The sequence below is a fragment of the Microcebus murinus genome, chromosome 3, assembly GCF_040939455.1.
Source record: "Microcebus murinus isolate Inina chromosome 3, M.murinus_Inina_mat1.0, whole genome shotgun sequence".
Lineage (NCBI taxonomy): Eukaryota > Metazoa > Chordata > Mammalia > Primates > Cheirogaleidae > Microcebus > Microcebus murinus.
Window position 1 is genome coordinate 20,379,401 of NC_134106.1, and position 18,103 is coordinate 20,397,503.

The following is an 18,103-nucleotide window of genomic DNA, read 5'->3' on the forward strand; positions in this document are numbered from 1 at the left end:
TTTAAAGTGAATCAAAGAAGCATGGATGCCCAGGCCAAGGAAAATGAAGGTTAAGCTTAAAGATCCTAGCAGTGATTTAAAAACCAAAACCAAAAAAATCTATCTCCAAAATACTTTATTTAAAAAAAATTCCTCCAAATCTGAACCATTTAACTATGATAATAAAAATCTCAGCAAATATTATACCTAGTTATTTTAATAAAATGCTTTTTTAAAGTATAATTTAATAGAAAGCCATGATAATTGCTATGGCTAAATTAACCACTTAGATGGGAATCCTTGTTCAGATTACAAGCCTCTTCCTAAGGGCAGAGTGTGCTTTCTGAACAGACACTATGCAAGAGATCACTGCAACAATGACTCACTCACAGGGGCTCCCTTGCAAAATGACCTTCCCTCAACCACCTGGCATCATGAGGTGAAGTCTACTTCTCCTTCCCTCAATTCCAGGCTGATCTCAGCAATTCCTCCTATATACAAAGCACAGCAGTGAGGCTGCACATCTCCCACAGAGAGGTGACCAAGGCCTTGCAGCTCTGCCCCAGCTCTCCTGGACCACTGCTCTCTGAATGCCTCCTCTAGGGACACTCTCTCTTATGACACAGCTGCCAAGCACTGAGGAGCACAAGCCACACTGAGAGGCCACATGTAGGTGGCTCCAGCCGACCATCTCAGCTGATCCCAGCCCTTGCAGTCATCCCAGGGCAGTCAGCAGACACTGGAGGGAAGAACATGTCAGGCATTCAAGTCACCCCCCTCTCTACTTAACCCCACTATTTCAGTCATCTCAGCAAAGGACCCACACAGTATGGAGCAGAGACAAGCCAACCCCTTTGCCCCACCAAGTCCTTGGGTGTAATCAGATGACTGGTATTTTATGTCATTAACTTTTAGAGTGGCTTACTATGCAGCAAGAGTCACTGAAACATTATGGGCACCACAGTCTTGATGGCAAGGTTACTCAAATATATACTGAGTATCTCAGAGAAGACAACTAATATATCCTGGCACATTTGAACACAAAAATTAATATTGAGTTACATTGTCCATTCTCTTATTCTCAGGTGGAGGGACCTCTCTGCCGCTCACTTGCTCCTCTCCTAATCAGACTGGTTGGTTTTAGAGAAGAAACTGAACATGCTTCACTTAGCCGCCTCCTCTCCCTTTTTTCTTAGGATCTGCAAACTCCACAAGGAACACACACACTCCTCTGCTCCCCAGACCCACAAGCCTTCAGGATCTGTTCCATGCTGGAAAGGGTGGCAGTTGGGTGCGAGTGTATTTGATTCAGGGGCTATTGGCAAGTCCACTGTTTCCTCATAATTAAAGCCACTTCTCAAATGGACTGCCATCTGCCCAACTCTTGGCTATAATCTGGGGGGAAAGTGAAGTAGGATTAATGGGTCCTCACAGAAGCCCAATAGGAACCACTACTAGAGGTAGTGTTAGAAACTGATATTCACTGGAAGAGCTGTCTACACTATCTGGCCCCATCTCTCCTGCCTTTCCCTCTTGAACTGACCTTCATCAGGTTTCTTTCTCCCCTCACTCCAGACATTGCTCTTCTCCAGATGACCCCACACTGTCAGACAAAGGGTCAGTCCTCAGTCTGCTTACTTGACTAGCCACAGCATTAGACACAGCTGAACACTTCCTCCTCCTCAAAACACCTCCTTCACTTGTTTTCCAGAACTATACTCTCCTGGTTTTCCTCCCTCCTCACTGGATGCAGGATCTCCCTCTTTCCCCAGATCTCTTAATATTGGAGAACTCCGGGGGTCTATCTTATTTTTCTTCTCTATTCTCTAATCTTCACTCATTCTCTTTGGGGTATTATTCCATCTCATGACTTTAAATATGTACCAGTGACTCCCAAATTTATACTTCTCTCTCAGACTTCTCTCTTAAACTCTATACAATGGTCCATTTGACAACTGCATATGAATATCTACCATGTTTCCCCGAAAATAAGACCTACCCATAAAATAAGTCCTAGCAGGATTTCTAAGCATTTGCACAATACAAGCCCTACCCTGAAAATAAGACCTAGTTATGGGTGTGGCTACACAGAGTATCTGCACAACCCATGCATTTCGTGGTAAAGAAGATGAGCGGCCCTTCTCATCTACCCCATCGTGACAGCTACTATCCCAGAGGTGACCATAAAGGTGCAGGCAGCCCCACCAACAAGGTTGGCTCCCCGTCAGGTCCCAGCCATCCTGTGCGTGCTGCAAGCTGAGGCTTTGAGGGGAAAATAACACATCTCCTGAAAATAAGCCCTAGGGTGTCTTCTTGAGGAAAAATAAATATAAGACCCTGTCTTATTTTGGGGGAAACACAGTAATAAGCAACTTAAATTCAACAAGTCCAAAACTGGACTCTTGAACATCTAACTGTGCTCCACCCACAGACTCCCCATCTCAGCTGATGGCAATTCCATCCTTCTAGTAGCTCAGGACAAAATATTAGTCTCCCTTGACTCTTTTACTCTCTCAAACCACATCCAACCCATTAGGCCATATTATAAAACATCCTAATTCAACCCTTTCTACAACCTCTGCTACTACTATCCTACCATATCTTGTTGTAATTATTTTAATACTCTCCCCTAAATGGTCTCTCTGCTTCTTTTTTTCCTACTATTTACTCTTTACATGACATCCAGACTGATCATTTTAAAATATAAATCAAATCATGCTATTTTTCTATTCAAAACTCACTAAAGACTGCTCACTTCATTCAGTCAAAAGTCCTGACAATGGTCAACATGCCCATGTTAATATTTTGATTTCCCCTGCTTCAATCCTCCTCCCACTCATTTCATTCTGGCCACACTGGCTTCTCTTCCCTAAACTTATAGGTACACACCTGCCTTGGGCCTGAGCACTGAACACCTCTGCTCTTCCCCAGGTGTCTGCTGGCAAACTGCTAAGTCTTTGCTCAAGTCTCACTTTCTTAACAAGGCCTATATGACCTCTGTATTCAATCTCCAATCTCCCCACCCCTATACTCCTGATTTCTGCTCATGGTGGAGTCCTGTGTAGACTGGCAGAGGGCTGTGCTTCAAGCATGGACCCAGCCTCCTTCCATTTAAGGGCTCCTGCCACAGCTGGTTCCTTTGGAGACCTTTCCATTTGTCAATGTATATCGGCAGTGGGAGGGCAAAGACAGAGAGGCCTGCTTTAAACTGCCTTGGCTGAGAAGTGTTTTTTATACACACGCACATCTATATAATATTAATATAACCCATCCTCCAGATGGGACCCATATGACTAGTTCTTACCAATGGAATTTGTTTACAAAAAGGAAAACATGAATACACTTCAATCAGCAAATACCTTTTTGTTCCCTTTTTCTACACACACAACACACTCAGCTCCTCCCACCATACTACACACGCCCAGAGAGAAAATCTGAAGGCCTATTCAGTCAGTGTATCCAGGCTCTCTGGACACTGCCTAGTCTTTTCTTTACAAGGATCACGTGTAACTTCTTCAGATACAATCTATGAACTAAAACAGCAATTACATGCATGCCCCCTTTGACTCCTAATATGCAATGATGTAACAACAGGAGCAGGAGGGTCTTCCCTACCAATACCCTCCTTGGCTAAATGTGCCCTGGCACATCCTCCTGAGGGGCTGCACAGCCTTTACAACCCACCAACCAACCCTGCCAGAGCAAGTTCTGGGTTCTTTTTATAGTAGTTTTATAGCTCAAATAGTTAAGGGCTTGTTCAGTCCAGGCTCATGGTTTCTTTGCCAATATAATTCCCTCAGAAACTTAGGAGGCTTTTGATCTATTTGTTTCCAGTCAGTTCCATGTGCCAGTAACCACACACAAAGTTCTTTCCTAGATATAATTCTCAAAACTGATGTATTTCTTTGCCTCTACACCTCTTGCCTTCAATTAATAGAAGCCACCTGGAGGCCACATGAAACAACAAGGTCAGTGGTTTCCAACTCTGGTAGTATAACAGGATCACTTGGGGAACTTTTAAAAACTGTCTATGTCCAGGTTTCACATATCTCAGACCTGTAAATCAAAAGCTCCATAGGTGGAACCAAGGTGGTTCTGACAAGCAGCTGAGAATAAGAACTGATGCCTTTCTTTCATCTGATCTTTGCCATGGGACTGAGTCACCTTTTTCAACTGAGAAAGTTCACTCAACCTGTGTTGCTTAAAGCCTTTCTCAGTTCTCTGCTCTTTGTTTTTCCGTTTACTGCCCCAACAGTCAGAACTTTCTCTGTTCTCTTTAGTTTACAGCTTGCAAACTAGCCAATTCTTTCTAAGCTCATCTCTTTCTTGTATCACCTTACCATTAATAGTCTCACATTTGGATCCTTTCCAATATTGACCTAGAGCTCAGCTGGCATGAGGTGTGCCTCTCAAGTCATCACAGATGACAAATTTGCCAAATTAGTTACCACTACATAATATGGGTTTCTGTCTTTTCCTTTCCAATATCATTCCCTCAACAGTGTGCCACCTGACTGCTAAGCCAATGCCCAAATGTTAAGGTTTTAATAGAACTCTATTTCTAGCACTAAAACCTCAGGGACTTAACACAAAGTTTTATCATGCTCCCATCATAGAGGTTGGTGAATATTCTTCTCCATTTTAGGACCCAGTTTCCTTTTATTTTACAGTTTCACCCTCCACTGGGTCCTAATGACATTCTCTCCTCCAAGGTAGCAGAGAGGCAGAGAAGGCACCTTGCTATTAACTGTCTTGTTCTAAGAAGACATGTATCATTCTGTTCATATTCCACAAGCAGGAACTAGTCACATGGACCCACTTAGCTACCTGAGGGCTGAGAAATGTAGTCTAAGTGTGTGCCCAGCATGAACAAGAAAACAGTGAAGCTGACCAGCCCTGGCAGCCTCTTTCATACTCTCTCTTAAACTCCTCATAGAATTTAAGCTCCACAAGGGCAATAATCTTTGTCTGGTTTGTTCATAGATGTATCCCAAGTGCCCCTTATAGGACCTAGTACATAGTAGGAGCTTAAAAAATATCTTTTGGGTTAATAAATGGACAGGATAAATCACAGATATGGTACCATTTGGTATTATTTGTATAATAAAAGCAAACTAAATGGACCAAAAACTAAAAACATAATGAATTATACTGCATAGTTACTTAGACAAAATATTAAACAGAAACTTTTAGGAGAACCAAAATAAACATCTAGGTACTAAATCCTCACACATCAAATACAAATTCATATCCACACTGGTTAAACACACACTAAATTCATCTGTTGTGAACATATAGAAACATTCATTCAAAATGTTAGTATAAACACAGTAGACACCCATCAAAGAAATTACTATTAAACTAATTTAGACATCTTTATGTTAGCTAGAAACATCTTTACCCAGCTCCAAAATTCACCCACATCTTCCTCAAAGAGGAAGGACACAGAATCTTAATTTTGAAAACAAATTACATGTTGACACACATACTGTTGAAAGGCCCTACCACTATGTTTCTACTGTATATAACACATATACCCCTCAAAATTCAGAACTGATACATTTATACCAGCTTCAAAACCAGAGGTGATAATACTTGATTTTTTAAAAATCTTAAGTCATTGTAACAAAAATAAACAAAACAAAAAAACAAAGCTGAAATAAAAATAAGAACAAATGGAAACAAGACCTGCTTCATAAGCGCTGTAGGGATCAAACAGGGACAGAATTCATTTGTCATTTTTGTACTTTTCTGTATGTATAACACAATGAAAAAATTCAACAGAGTATATGAAAAAGTGCTTTGTAACAGTATTCAGTCACTTACCTTCACATAAATATAAAATCTCCATTCCTAAAAGGGTTATAAATTAGCCAAATGAGAAAGTTCAAATTGGGGGGAATATGAAGTTCCTCATTCTAACCCAAAATCTAGAATGATAATTTTTCAGTAGAAACATATCAGTGAGCCCAATTGTCATGAAAGGTAAAAGAGCAAAACCTATCTCAGTGTAAAGAGTTAGATTCTAAACAAAAAACAGTGGAAGCAACATTAACAAATCAATTAACACAGGAGGGTACTTGCACTTTAAGAAAGAGAAAAGTAACAATTTGAAAATCTGTAAATTCTCTCTATTCAATGAAAAAGAGAAGAAATTACTGGTTTTTCCCCTTTTTTTTCTTAAAGATTTTAAAAAATGGCTATTCAACAAATAAAAAGACATATATATTGGAATTCACAACATAACAAAAACCCAGGAGAGAATATTCAGTTAAATTAAATTTTATATTATAATTGAAGCCTATCTAATAAAAAATACAGATCTGTAACAAGTTGTCAAAAATGCAGGAAATAGAGTTAAGTGTACACATGGGTTGAAGCTTGTTATATTTTTTCTTCAGCTAATCCCTGATAAGATTTTATTTGCCTTTTCTTGGTTGAGTTTTAAGAAGACTAAAGGGATAATAAAATTGGTTATTAAAGCTTTCTGATACTTGAACACCAATAGGATAAGCAGGCGTAAGAACTTAGATTCTGAATTATACTTGTGACCCTGTATATTTTTCTAGCAGTTAGCAAACCAACCAACCAACAATAACTAGAGGAAAGGTTTTAAAACATAGGCTATAGCAATTTTTTGGAAAGAAAACTATGGCATTTTAAAAATTCACAATAAATTTAAAGAAGGGAATAATTGATGATGAGCATGTTACATAATTTATAGATACCATAGAAAAATCAGATATTGAACTCCACCCAAATATTATTTTAAAAACCACTTTTGAAGGTAAAGACACCAACATGGCAAAAATACAATATTTTCTCCAACATTAGAGAGGCAAAAATTTAATTCCTTTATTTCATGTAGTTTTCTTTGCAACATTTAAACCCTATAAATATGAGGAAGTTTTGTTTGCAAAAAGAACTTTAAATCTTACATAAAGTTCAAAAGAATAAGCATTTGGAGGGATATCCCTTGTACAATTTTAAAATAAGAAAAAACTTACTTTTTACTTTGGAAAGAGGGCATTGCAATATTTCATTTTACTAAATAAAAGGGATCATTTCAAATGTAGTAATATCTTTATCTCCTAGAATTTTTTTAAATTCTGCTTTTAAAATCAAGTGAAGAAGCATTAGATTTTTGCAACCCTAGCATAAATGTTAGGGTTAAGATTTTATTATACTACATCCTTATTTGGTAGATATCCATCAGAAAACTAGCCTATGTGCTGTTACTGATGAAACAGATTAATACTCAGGGACACAGAGCAAACACGAAGCAGTTACCCAAGAGGAATGCTCCTTCATCTGGTGCTGGTTGCTGTGAGGGCCACTGGCATGACCACGCCAAAAGCAATTCTGGCAGAGCTGATAGTTGTGGCACTGCTGGCACCGGTACCGGAAACCCATCATACTCTCACACCGGCAATAGGAGCACTCCACAGGATGGAAGACTGTGGACCGAGAAAAAGGGAGAGAGAGAAGGGGAGGAGAGGAGGGATGGATAAGAAAAAAGGAAGAATTTTCATTTGGATAATAAAGTCAATACAGAAGAAAACCAAATCTAATATTAATATAAAAGGAAAGGTGAAAACAAAATTAGAACTCAAGAATCTAAATTGTCTGTTCATCTAATCAGCCATTTACTAGAATAAAAGGAAAAGACTTAATAAATTAGAAAATAATTTTCCACATAAGACTATTACATTCCAATCTAATAATCATTTTAATATGCTATCATGGGTAATATACAACTGTATATAATAGGTTGTTATTTACACTTCTAAATGTTGGTACATAATTGCTTCCTCTGGCAATTCAATTCTGAACACAAGAAATGAAAGTCAATAGGAAAGAGGGGCATATTATTTAAATTTTCACGGAACAACTCTTTCTAGTATCATGTATATAATATCCATCTTATCTCAAGTATAATGATTTTTAGTCCTGCTCCCAAAAATGTATATTAACTAGGGAATCAAGACTCAAAAACAAATTGAACACCAGGTAAGCAAAACAATATACCAAAATCACAAAGGACTAAAAGAAAAGTAAAATCAGGAATGAAAATTCCAAAGTACATAACTTCCTCTGAAAAATTCAAGCTATCTGCCATCAAGGTATTTCCAAGGCATGTTGAGGGTGCTAATTAAGAGTGTGTGCTCCAAATTAAAACTATACAGTATAGTATATAGTTCCTCCAGAGAACAGGACTACCAAGTGAAACTAGAGCTAACATTAATGCCATCAACATCGCTGCAGCCAATATTTGTAATTCTAAGTAATTTGGGTTAATATTAAATGATACGTGTATATTAATATTATCAAATATAATATGATAATTTTGGTTGAGTATGTATATCTATGTGATTTTCTTCTATTCTCTTCTGAATCAGGCAAGAGCCAGTGCTTAGTCAGAGGAATGGGTAACCAAGTGGAAAAGCTGAGAACCAGAATGAAGAAAGGATCAGTCTGGGCCAATTATAAACAAGAAAGATAAGAACTGTCCAGGTTCTGGCAAAAGTACGATTTGAATAAAGTGCATCATGTAGTAGTTACCTTCTTACATACTATACACTTGGGTTAGTAAACCAATATACAAAGTATAACTTTTGCTTGAACAAATAAATATTTTTCCTTATGAATAGTAAGTTCAAAATAATTCAAGGGATGAATTTCATAGGAATTAAACAGTCTAAACAACAAAAACATTTAGAAATATCACAATTTTATAATTTGTTTCTCACCATTAAAATTAAGACATACAAATGTTAGTGTGATAGGTAACATTTTATTTCTAGATATTCCAATGATTTCATAACATTTATCTGTCACTGAGAAAAATAATATTGCTAACCACATAAGAATGAAATCAATAAATAATATACTACCATACAAAATCACAATAAAATGGATAACAATACATCTTAACAAACAAGTCTCTTTCTGCTTGGTATAGCAGATACAAAATGATTTTACAAAAATCAACTGTATACAAAACTACTAAAATACTTAAGGCTATAAAAACACTGCCCCCCAAAATTGAAATCTCTATTAAAAATCCTGTTTCAACAGCACTCTGGGAGGCCAAGGCGGGAGGATCGCTCAAGGTCAGGAGTTGGAAACCAGCCTGATCAAGAGCAAGACCCCGTCTCTACTAAAAATAGAAAGAAATTAATTGGCCAACTAAAAACATACAGAAAAAATTAGTCAGGCATGGTGGCACATGCTGTAGTCGCAGCTACTCGGGAGGCTGAGGCAGAAGGATTACCTGAGCCCAGGAGTTTGAGATTGCTATGAGCTAGGCTGACACCAAGGCACTCTAGCCAAGGCAACAGAGTGAGACTCTTGTCTCAAAAAAAAAAATCTTGTTTCAAATATGTAGCTGTTTTAGTCAAGAGATTATTCTGGTTCTTTATGAAAATTAATCCTGAATCTAAGGGACTTGTGAACTAAAGCCACAGTTGGGTAACAGGCTGAGAAATTTAAAAAAAAAAATTTAAAGTATGGATAGAAAAGGGAGAAAATAAAAATTGTATGAAAGTGTACTTCATTCTTACAAGAGAGAAAAAGAAGATTCTGCTTTTTAGTGGCTTCTCAGCTATTCCTTGTTCTCTTCTGTGGAATGAGGAAAGACAGGCAAGAGCCTTGAGAGAAGGGAGGTTGCCAGAAAAACTATGGCCTTCTCGTTAATAAATTCAGACAACCTAAAGAAGAAGATAAACTGATGGCAATAATAGAAAAAGTAAAGAAGTTACTCAGAGGTAAGTACAACTTCAATTCAATGCAAGACACGAGATTTAAGTTAAATTACTGGGAAGGACACTAAGAGTATACTCAAGGCAAAATGGTAAAGGAAAAAAGTGGAAGATGTATGAAATCCAATACTAAATTATATCTTAGCTATTTTTATTTAAATTATTCCAAAATAATTATAGTTTTAGCAGTTGATATTTCACATATCCAATTTTGGGGGGGGTTGTTTTTGATAAATTAAAGGGGAAAAAAAGGAAGCCATAGCTAAATTAGGTGGGCTTACCCAGAAAACAATCATCTGCAATCTGAGAAAAGAAATGCCTACAGTTTGAACCACAAAGTATTATGATCTGGTATTACTACTTCTTTGTATCCTAAGTAACAAGCCTTGCCCCTTTTTTAAAAGAAATAAATATTCCTCTTTTGAAAGCCAAAACCACAAATTCAAACAATAGAGTGACAGCAAAATGTCAGGTCTAATTTTCAATAACAGAATAGCTAAGGACATTACAAATAATCAGTTCCTGCACTTCCTATCACATGAAGAACTGAACGATAAAAGTTTTGCTTACCATTCTCAACATGGGCAAGCCTGTGCATGAGAGGTAGCCAGACAAGGCACTGGGGAGGAGGGTCGGCCATCATTGTGTCTAAAAACATATTTAGCATTATCTTTTTCTGTGAAGAGAAGAAAAACAAAGATACTTCATATTTTTCAATTATCTCAACTCCAAGATTAATTTAGGGGTTTCCCATCCAAGTTCTAATGAATTACATGTGAAATTTTTTTTTTTTTGAGACAGAGTTTCACTCTGTTGCCTGGGCTGGGGTGCCATGGCATCAGCCTAGCTCACAGCAACCTCAAACTCCTGGGCTCAAGCGATCCTTCTGCCTTAGCCTCCCGAGTAGCTGGGACTACAGGCACGGGCTACCATCCCTGGCTAATTTTTTCTATATGTTTTTAGCTGGCCAATTAATTTCTTTCTATTTTTAGTAGAGACGGGGTCTCGCTCTTGCTCAGGCTGGTTTCAAACTCCTCACCTTAAGCAATCCTCCTGCTTCGGCCCCCCACAGTGCTAGGATTACAGGCATGAGCCACCACACCTGGCCACATGTGAAATTTTAAAGTGACATTAATATTTTACATTACTACAGACACTGTAGTATTTTACATTACTACTACACACTGTACTACACTATGTCTATATTCAAATATAAACAACTGTGTAAGGTAAACAGGTTAGATATTACTGTCTTCATTTCATAGCTGAGAAAGTAAAGGAACAGAGCATTTAAAGGTTTTGTGGTAGCTCTACCCGAATAAACACAGAGCCAGGACTGTCCTTAAGATTCCTATTTCTGCTGTCCTGTGGGGGAGACAAACATCCCACACCTGATTATAAACAGCATCAATGAAAGCAGGAACTATGACTGTCTGGTTGTCTATCGTATTTCCAGCACTCACAACAGTGCCCAGCACACAACAGGCACCTGATAAATAACTATTGAATAAATAGTAAAGGGGAAATACTCTTAGACATCATTTAACAACTTTCTCACTTAAAGAAGAGAAAACAGAAGCTTGAGGTAGTTGGGTAATTTGACAAAGTTGCAGAGATAGTTACGATAAGGATTAAATCAGAACCTAAATATCCAAACGCCCATCACAGTACTCCCTCTCCATCGTACCATCTCCCTAGCTAGACTACATTTGTCGATTCTTTTTCTTTTTAACAAATCTGTTGTAAGCTTCCACTGTATGTGAAACATTGAAATAATTATATCCCACGTGGACACAGAAAATTAGAAAACAGTCTAGAAAGAGAATAGAAATAGTTATATGGGCCGGGCGCAGTGGCTCACGCCTGTAATCAATCCTAACACTCTGGAAGGCCGAGGCTGGCAGATTGCTCGAGGTCAGGAGTTCAAAACCAGCCTGAGCAAGAGTGAGACCCCGTCTCTACTATAAATTAAAAAAGAAATTAATTGGCCAACTATTATATATAGAAAAAATTAGCCGGGCATGGTGGCGCATGCCTGTAGTCCCAGCTACTCGGGAGGCTGAGGCAGGAGGATCGCTTGAGCCCAGGAGTTTGAGGTTGCTGTGAGCTAGGCTGACGCCACGGCACTCACTCTAGCCTGGGCAACAAAGTGAGACTCTGTCTCAAAAAAAAAAAAAAAGTTATATGATGTAGATAGAACAAATCCTGTATAATATTTCAAATTAATGAATTTTCTTTTATTTTCTCCAACCCACAACATACCTTTACAGCGCCAAAGGGAAAAGAAAAAAAAAGCTGAAAACGCAGTTCCATACAGCTTGACGAGAGAGTTTTATAACTATAACCTGGAAACAAAGGCCCCCACTTCAAACTTTATTTCAAAAGAAGGGCAGAGATAAAAGAGCAAACACAACAGCAGATGTACAGCAGTAAGCAGGCCTTTTCCACACTTTGGTCCCACCAAAGGTCTGGTAGGGACTGGAGATTGGGGATAGGGTGAAGCCAAAAGGACCCCCAGAATTTCATCTCACTCTATCCCAAGTAACTGTGTTCTCAGCCCTACCACTTTTCTTAAAGTGAAAAACGGGCTATAAAAAATATGAGCGTTTCCCCATAAAACTTACACTTTATTTTAGAAAAGAAAAAGGTAGAAAAGATAAATTGATTAGAGCTGACCTAAAGATATCACCAGCTGATTACCAAGTAACTCTGACTTTTTACCACTAATATATTTAACATAAACTGGAAGTCATTCTGATTGAGAACAATTGTTAAAAGAAGAAACTGGTAAAGAACGGAATAGAAAAGGGAGGTATAATAAAAGGCAGAGCAGGAAGTTTTGCAATAAAAACCCAGAAAAGATGAAGAAAGCTGAGGGAGAGTCTCAGACCCAGGCTTAGACTGCAGGCCAGAACGGCCAGGGGCTAGGGGGATGCTGTTGGGAGACGCTGAGATGTATGCAAGAAGGCTGACTGAGGATGACAGCAGCATGCACAGTCCTCTACACATCGCTGTGTGCTGATGGTAAACTGTGAGAAATGCCCACTGGAATAGGCTAAAGAAAGGTTATCCAAAGTGTTTTCCATTGCAGGCACTCAATTTAACCACTGTTTCTGAGACCTAAGTGGAATCTGGGAGGAATAAATGAACAACATTAAAAACCAGAAAGCCACCTAAAATTTAAGTAGAGGACTAGACATGCTAAGCGTCTTGTATTATGGCCATGTAAATAACCAACAAACCAAAGTGCAATCAGAATGTCTATTTAAAGTTACTGAGATAGAAGATGCTAGGAAGTGTTTTTAGCAAGAGGTGATAAACAACAATTATCATATTCTTTATTATAAATTTAATGTTTAAATTAATATTTCTATATCTTCTTATATTTGTTAAAAATTACATTTTTATAATCCACTTATAATTCTAATGCTTTCTCTAAAAAGTTTTGATTTGCCTACCATGGAGGTTTTTTAAAATCTTCAAGATGAAGATGTATAATTATCTTATCATATCACATGATCAATTTCTAAGATTGTCCTTCAGTCATACTATAATTTGAAGTTCTCCAGAAGCATGAAGAATTAAACTAGAAGAGCTGTGTCCCAGTGCTCTCTGTTTTCTACCATGTGATTTGAGGAATATCACTTAACATTTCTGGGTTTCAATTTTCTCATCTCTGAAGGGCTGGAGCAGAGGTTTTCCAAGTGTGATCCAGGCAACCGCTAGAAGTTCTTTAAACATTCTCAAGGAGTTCATGGGGCTAAAACTATTTTCATAATAATATGAAGACATTATTTGTCTTTTTCAATCTCATTCTCTCATGAGTATTCAGTGGGGTCTTCAAGAGTCAATGTGATGTAGCCACAATTATCTGAAAATACTATTAGAAGTCTCCTCCCTTTCCAACTATTTAGTTGTTTGAAGCCAGATTTTCTTCCTATAATTTAGCCAAAACAATATATCATAACAGATTGAATGGATAAGCAGATATGGGAATTCATGTCTTTTACTGAACCAAATATTTTTAAAATTTACAAAAATATAAAACAATGCCACTCTTCTCATTAAATTTTTGTTTTGGAATATATAGTTATTTTTCATAAAATGTTAACATGTAAGGTTTATCACTTATTTTTAAATGACTTAATATTTTTTAATTTCTCAATTTTAATTTCTAATATGAAAATATTGACAGACATAACCCACATAAATAAAAGTTCTCTGTGGCCTTCAATAATTTTTAGAGTGTAAAGAGGTCCTAAGACCAAAAATTTTGAGAATTGTTGGGGGAGACGTTCCAACTGTAAAATTTCATGACTCAACTGTGTGAAATGTAGTTTGGCTTTGTTTCCCCCTATCTTTTTGTTTTGTTTTGTTTTGTTTTGTTTTTGCTCTTGAGTTGAACACACTCTTTGCATTTCTCCTTATTTTTTATAGTACAATATTAATAAAAACTATAATAAAAATGAAAATAATGCACATTCTCATAATTCTCATTTTCCTCTATTTCCCTACAGATGTGTATATATTTCTACATACTTATGAAGATAGAGTAGATATAAAAAATCTGTTTTTTCACTCAACGTTTTATTAAGCATTTTGTTTTGTACAAGGTCTTCATTTCTAAGCATTTTAACAGCTGCCTGATCTACTAGGCAAAAACACCATGATTTATTTGCCTTCCTCTGTAAAACATTGAGACGGTTTCTATCGTTGTATGAGGTCTCATTTTTTCTTAGAAACAAGTGTTTTTGTCTGTTGCTCCTTTTCTTCCAATCTTCCAGACTGACGATTATTATCTTATATTCCATTCTTACCTCCCTTCCTCTACCTTGAATACCTGTTCTCTTTTTTTAAGGGAGAAGGAGCCATCCCTTAAAAATGAGAAATCCAGTTTCACTAAAATAACATGATAAAAATATGTAAAATAATTTAGCAATAGATTATCATTTCTGTAATCTCCAACTTCATCATTTCCAACAAAAACTCCTTTCCTATGAGCAACATATACTAATAAATATGTCTTAACTGTTGCCCTATCACTTAAACAGTGTAAGAGATTTAATTAACAGTCTTGAAATGGCATTTTTAAAAGCTTTCAGATTAAAATATTTTTATACAAACTTTTGTGTACAGTTATAGAAATATTTTATCTGACAGGGGCAAATATACATTAACAGAGTAACAGGGCCAGTGCTGTGGTGCTGTCTTTCAAATATTATTAGACACTGAATTTATCCATATCAGATTTATTTTGGACTTTGAAATTAACAATAATTTGTAATGATATAATATAATGTTGCTGTGCTTTTATTAGAGATACTTTTATTATAACTAAAAGAAAAAGTAGAAAAACTTCAGAAATTCTGAAATATTGTATTTCTCATTGCAAACATTGTTTTCTTTTAGAAAATCATGGAATGTTATCAATGAAAACACAGAGGTTACAAGTACATCTGTGAGCTTTAAACTTTCAATTAGAATTCAAGCTAAAAATACTAATTTTTTATGTCATACTTAATTTAAACTCATTATTCAATTATTCCAACAAATATTTAGTAAGCATCGATTATTTTCTAGACACTGTCAGTCACTGGGGATGTAAAATGGAAGACCAAAGTCCCACCCCTCAGGGCATAACTGAGCTATATGTAATATGCCCTGGGAGTACATCAGAGGAAACAATCCTATATGGAAAGATTAAGAACATCAAAGAAGAGGGGAGGTGAAATATGAGGACTTTATTGCTGGGGAGAGAGGTGGGCAGAGGTTACTGGCATTCCAGTGAGGGCTAATAGCACAAAGAAAAACACAAATTGTGACTGCTTTCACTCACTCAAAATGCAGGTTACTCAAAACAAAAGAAACATAAATCAAAACTATACTGAGATAACATTTCTCACCTATCAGATTGGCAAAAATTCAAAGTGTAAGAACATATGCTGTTGGCAAGGCTGTGGAGAGACAGATGCTCTTATACAAGGCTAGTGGAAATGTAAATAGCACAATCCCTGAGGAAATGTGACATTGTCTAAAAAGAGCCCTGGCATGCTGAGGGGTGAGAGTAGGTCAGGCAGAGTGTGGGAGGATAAGGGATCATCAGGAATGAAGGTAAAACAATAAGCTGTGGCTGGATTGATAAGCCACAATGTCATGCTAAGAACCTCATCCAGGAGGTAATAAGTTAGTAAAGTTTTTTAAGAAAAATAGGGGCTGGGCATACTGGCTCCTGCCTGTAATCAGCACTCTGGGAGGCTGAGGTGGGAGGATCATTTGAGGTCAGGAGTTCAAGACAGCCCTGAGCAATTCTTTTACAAAAAAAAAAGGATTAGCCAGGTGTGGTACTGTGGATCTGTAATCCCAGCTATTGGGAGGCTGAGGCAGGGGGATCCCTTGAGCCTAGAAGTGTGAGGTTGTAGTGAGCTATCATGATGCCACTGCACTCCAGCCTGGGAAACAGAGTAAGACTCTGTCTCAAAAAAAAAAAAAAGAAGGACATCAGCAGAGATGTATTTTAAAATGACAATTTAAACTCAAATATGCTTATGATTAAAAGAAATAATAAAAACAAAAGTAACATCTGAGCAGATGTAGTCCTCTTCTTTGGGTTGACATTGATTAGGAGACTGGGGTCCTGTGTTCGTTGGGTGATGAATTTGTCTGCTTCACCTAAAGACTAGCAAACCATAGACAGTAGGGCAGAGGTGACATCAGAGGTCCAGAATGAGAGTACAGCTGGACTCTGCCACCAGCAAACACGGAGAAGGAGCTGGACCCACAGCCCCAACATCTCACAGGCCAAAGGCAAGGAACATGACTGTTTCATCAGGACCTGTTTTCAGCACATGAGTCATAACTGAGAGGGAGTCTTTCCTATAATGTGGACAGCAAGCATTGGTAACTAACAAAAAGCTTTCTCTAAAAAGAAAACAACCTTGGAGCCACTGTCATTTCTATCTAAGGATTCATTTAGTAAGACACTCTCCTCCACAGGCCAAGAGAACAAAACCTCACTTCTAGGTCTCTAAGTTTTGTTCAATCTAATTAATGCCAGTGAGACAGGCCTCATTAGCACAGAGCTGATCATAATAAAACCCATTCTATACACTGTATTTCATCCAATCTAAGATGCACGTGTAAGATCACTTGTAAGATGCACCATTATTTTTTTTCTACCACTAAGAAAGAAAAATACTCAGCCAATTAAACTAACTCAATGACTTAATTAACCATAATCTTTCATGACATGTGAATTGATCACACCAGCTTCTTGAACTGAAATTTCTTTTATCTATTCAGAGGAACTTGGCAGTTTTGTCCAATTTCGAATGCAATGCTTTGATGTGACAAGAAATTATTTTGGTCATATCTCTGTAATAAAAAATAATAAAGTTTCACCTATTTCTGGATATCTGTCTTTTAAAAAAGGTTCTATAAAGCAACTAGCTGTTGCTTTGCAAAAAAAAAATATGGAATTCTTGTAATGATGAATATTTGTTTTACTAATATCAAATTTTCCCCCTCTGTTCTATGTCCATGTCTTTCTATGTTTACAACATTTTGTTTAATGCTGAATTACAGTATACTCTTTCTGAGAACATCTTAAATGACAACACATGTAGTACCAAAAGTGGGCAGAATTCATCTGAAGTAACAACAATATGAGCAGCTATGATCAAGTTCACACATGTGCAGGAAATGACAACCCTTCATAACCACTGCCTAAGCAACTACAGTTATGTCATAGGCTGTATAATATATCTCTACTTCAGAGAGATTAAGATATGAAAAAGTGTCTTCAAATCAATGAAACATGGTACTAATCTATATCAGATTACATGGTTTATGAAGGGTTGGTAATGGAAACTGTAAAATCTCATAAATTAGAATACATATGAAATAACACATATACACATGCCAAGCAATTCTTGCCAAACTTTATTCAATGTTCAAGAAAACAAGGTCAGAATATCCAGAAAATGTCTCACTTCAAAGGGGAAGAAAAGCCATTTTGGTACACAGCTGGAGAGGATATTTTGTCAAAGTGTAACCAGAGGAGACCTCCAGGCATAAAATATTCTTACTATTATGCAAAACAGGCAGAAATAACATAATCCCATTCCTACATACTTGTCACATTCTCTGTGAATCAAGGGTGGCAAAGCGTCCAGTGAAGTGTAATCAACAGTATCTCCTGCAAATACCAACCACAAGTATACATCTACTTTCCTATCTCACTTTCTTCTCCTCCCTCTCTCTCTCCACTCTGTTTATTCAGGTTTCCCCTTCATAAAGATAAGTATCAAATTAAAAATTTCCTACAAGGTAGGTCAAACTCTTCAAACCTTTTTTACAAAGGTAAG

At 37.1% G+C, this 18,103-nt stretch overlaps 1 protein-coding gene across 13 annotated transcripts in view; it reads right to left on the bottom strand.

Moving 5' to 3' along the window:
* The window catches only part of DTNB (dystrobrevin beta), a 247,434-nt gene that overhangs the window by 147,068 nt on the left and 82,263 nt on the right, over window positions 1-18,103 (bottom strand). For all 13 annotated transcript variants that reach the window (XM_076000601.1, XM_076000603.1, XM_012788139.3 and 10 more), the window contains 2 exons: window positions 10,311-10,416; window positions 7,270-7,436 (listed from right to left, as the gene is read on the bottom strand). In XM_076000601.1, the coding sequence (XP_075856716.1) occupies window positions 7,270-7,436; window positions 10,311-10,416 (273 nt within the window). The remainder of the gene's footprint in view (window positions 1-7,269; window positions 7,437-10,310; window positions 10,417-18,103) is intronic.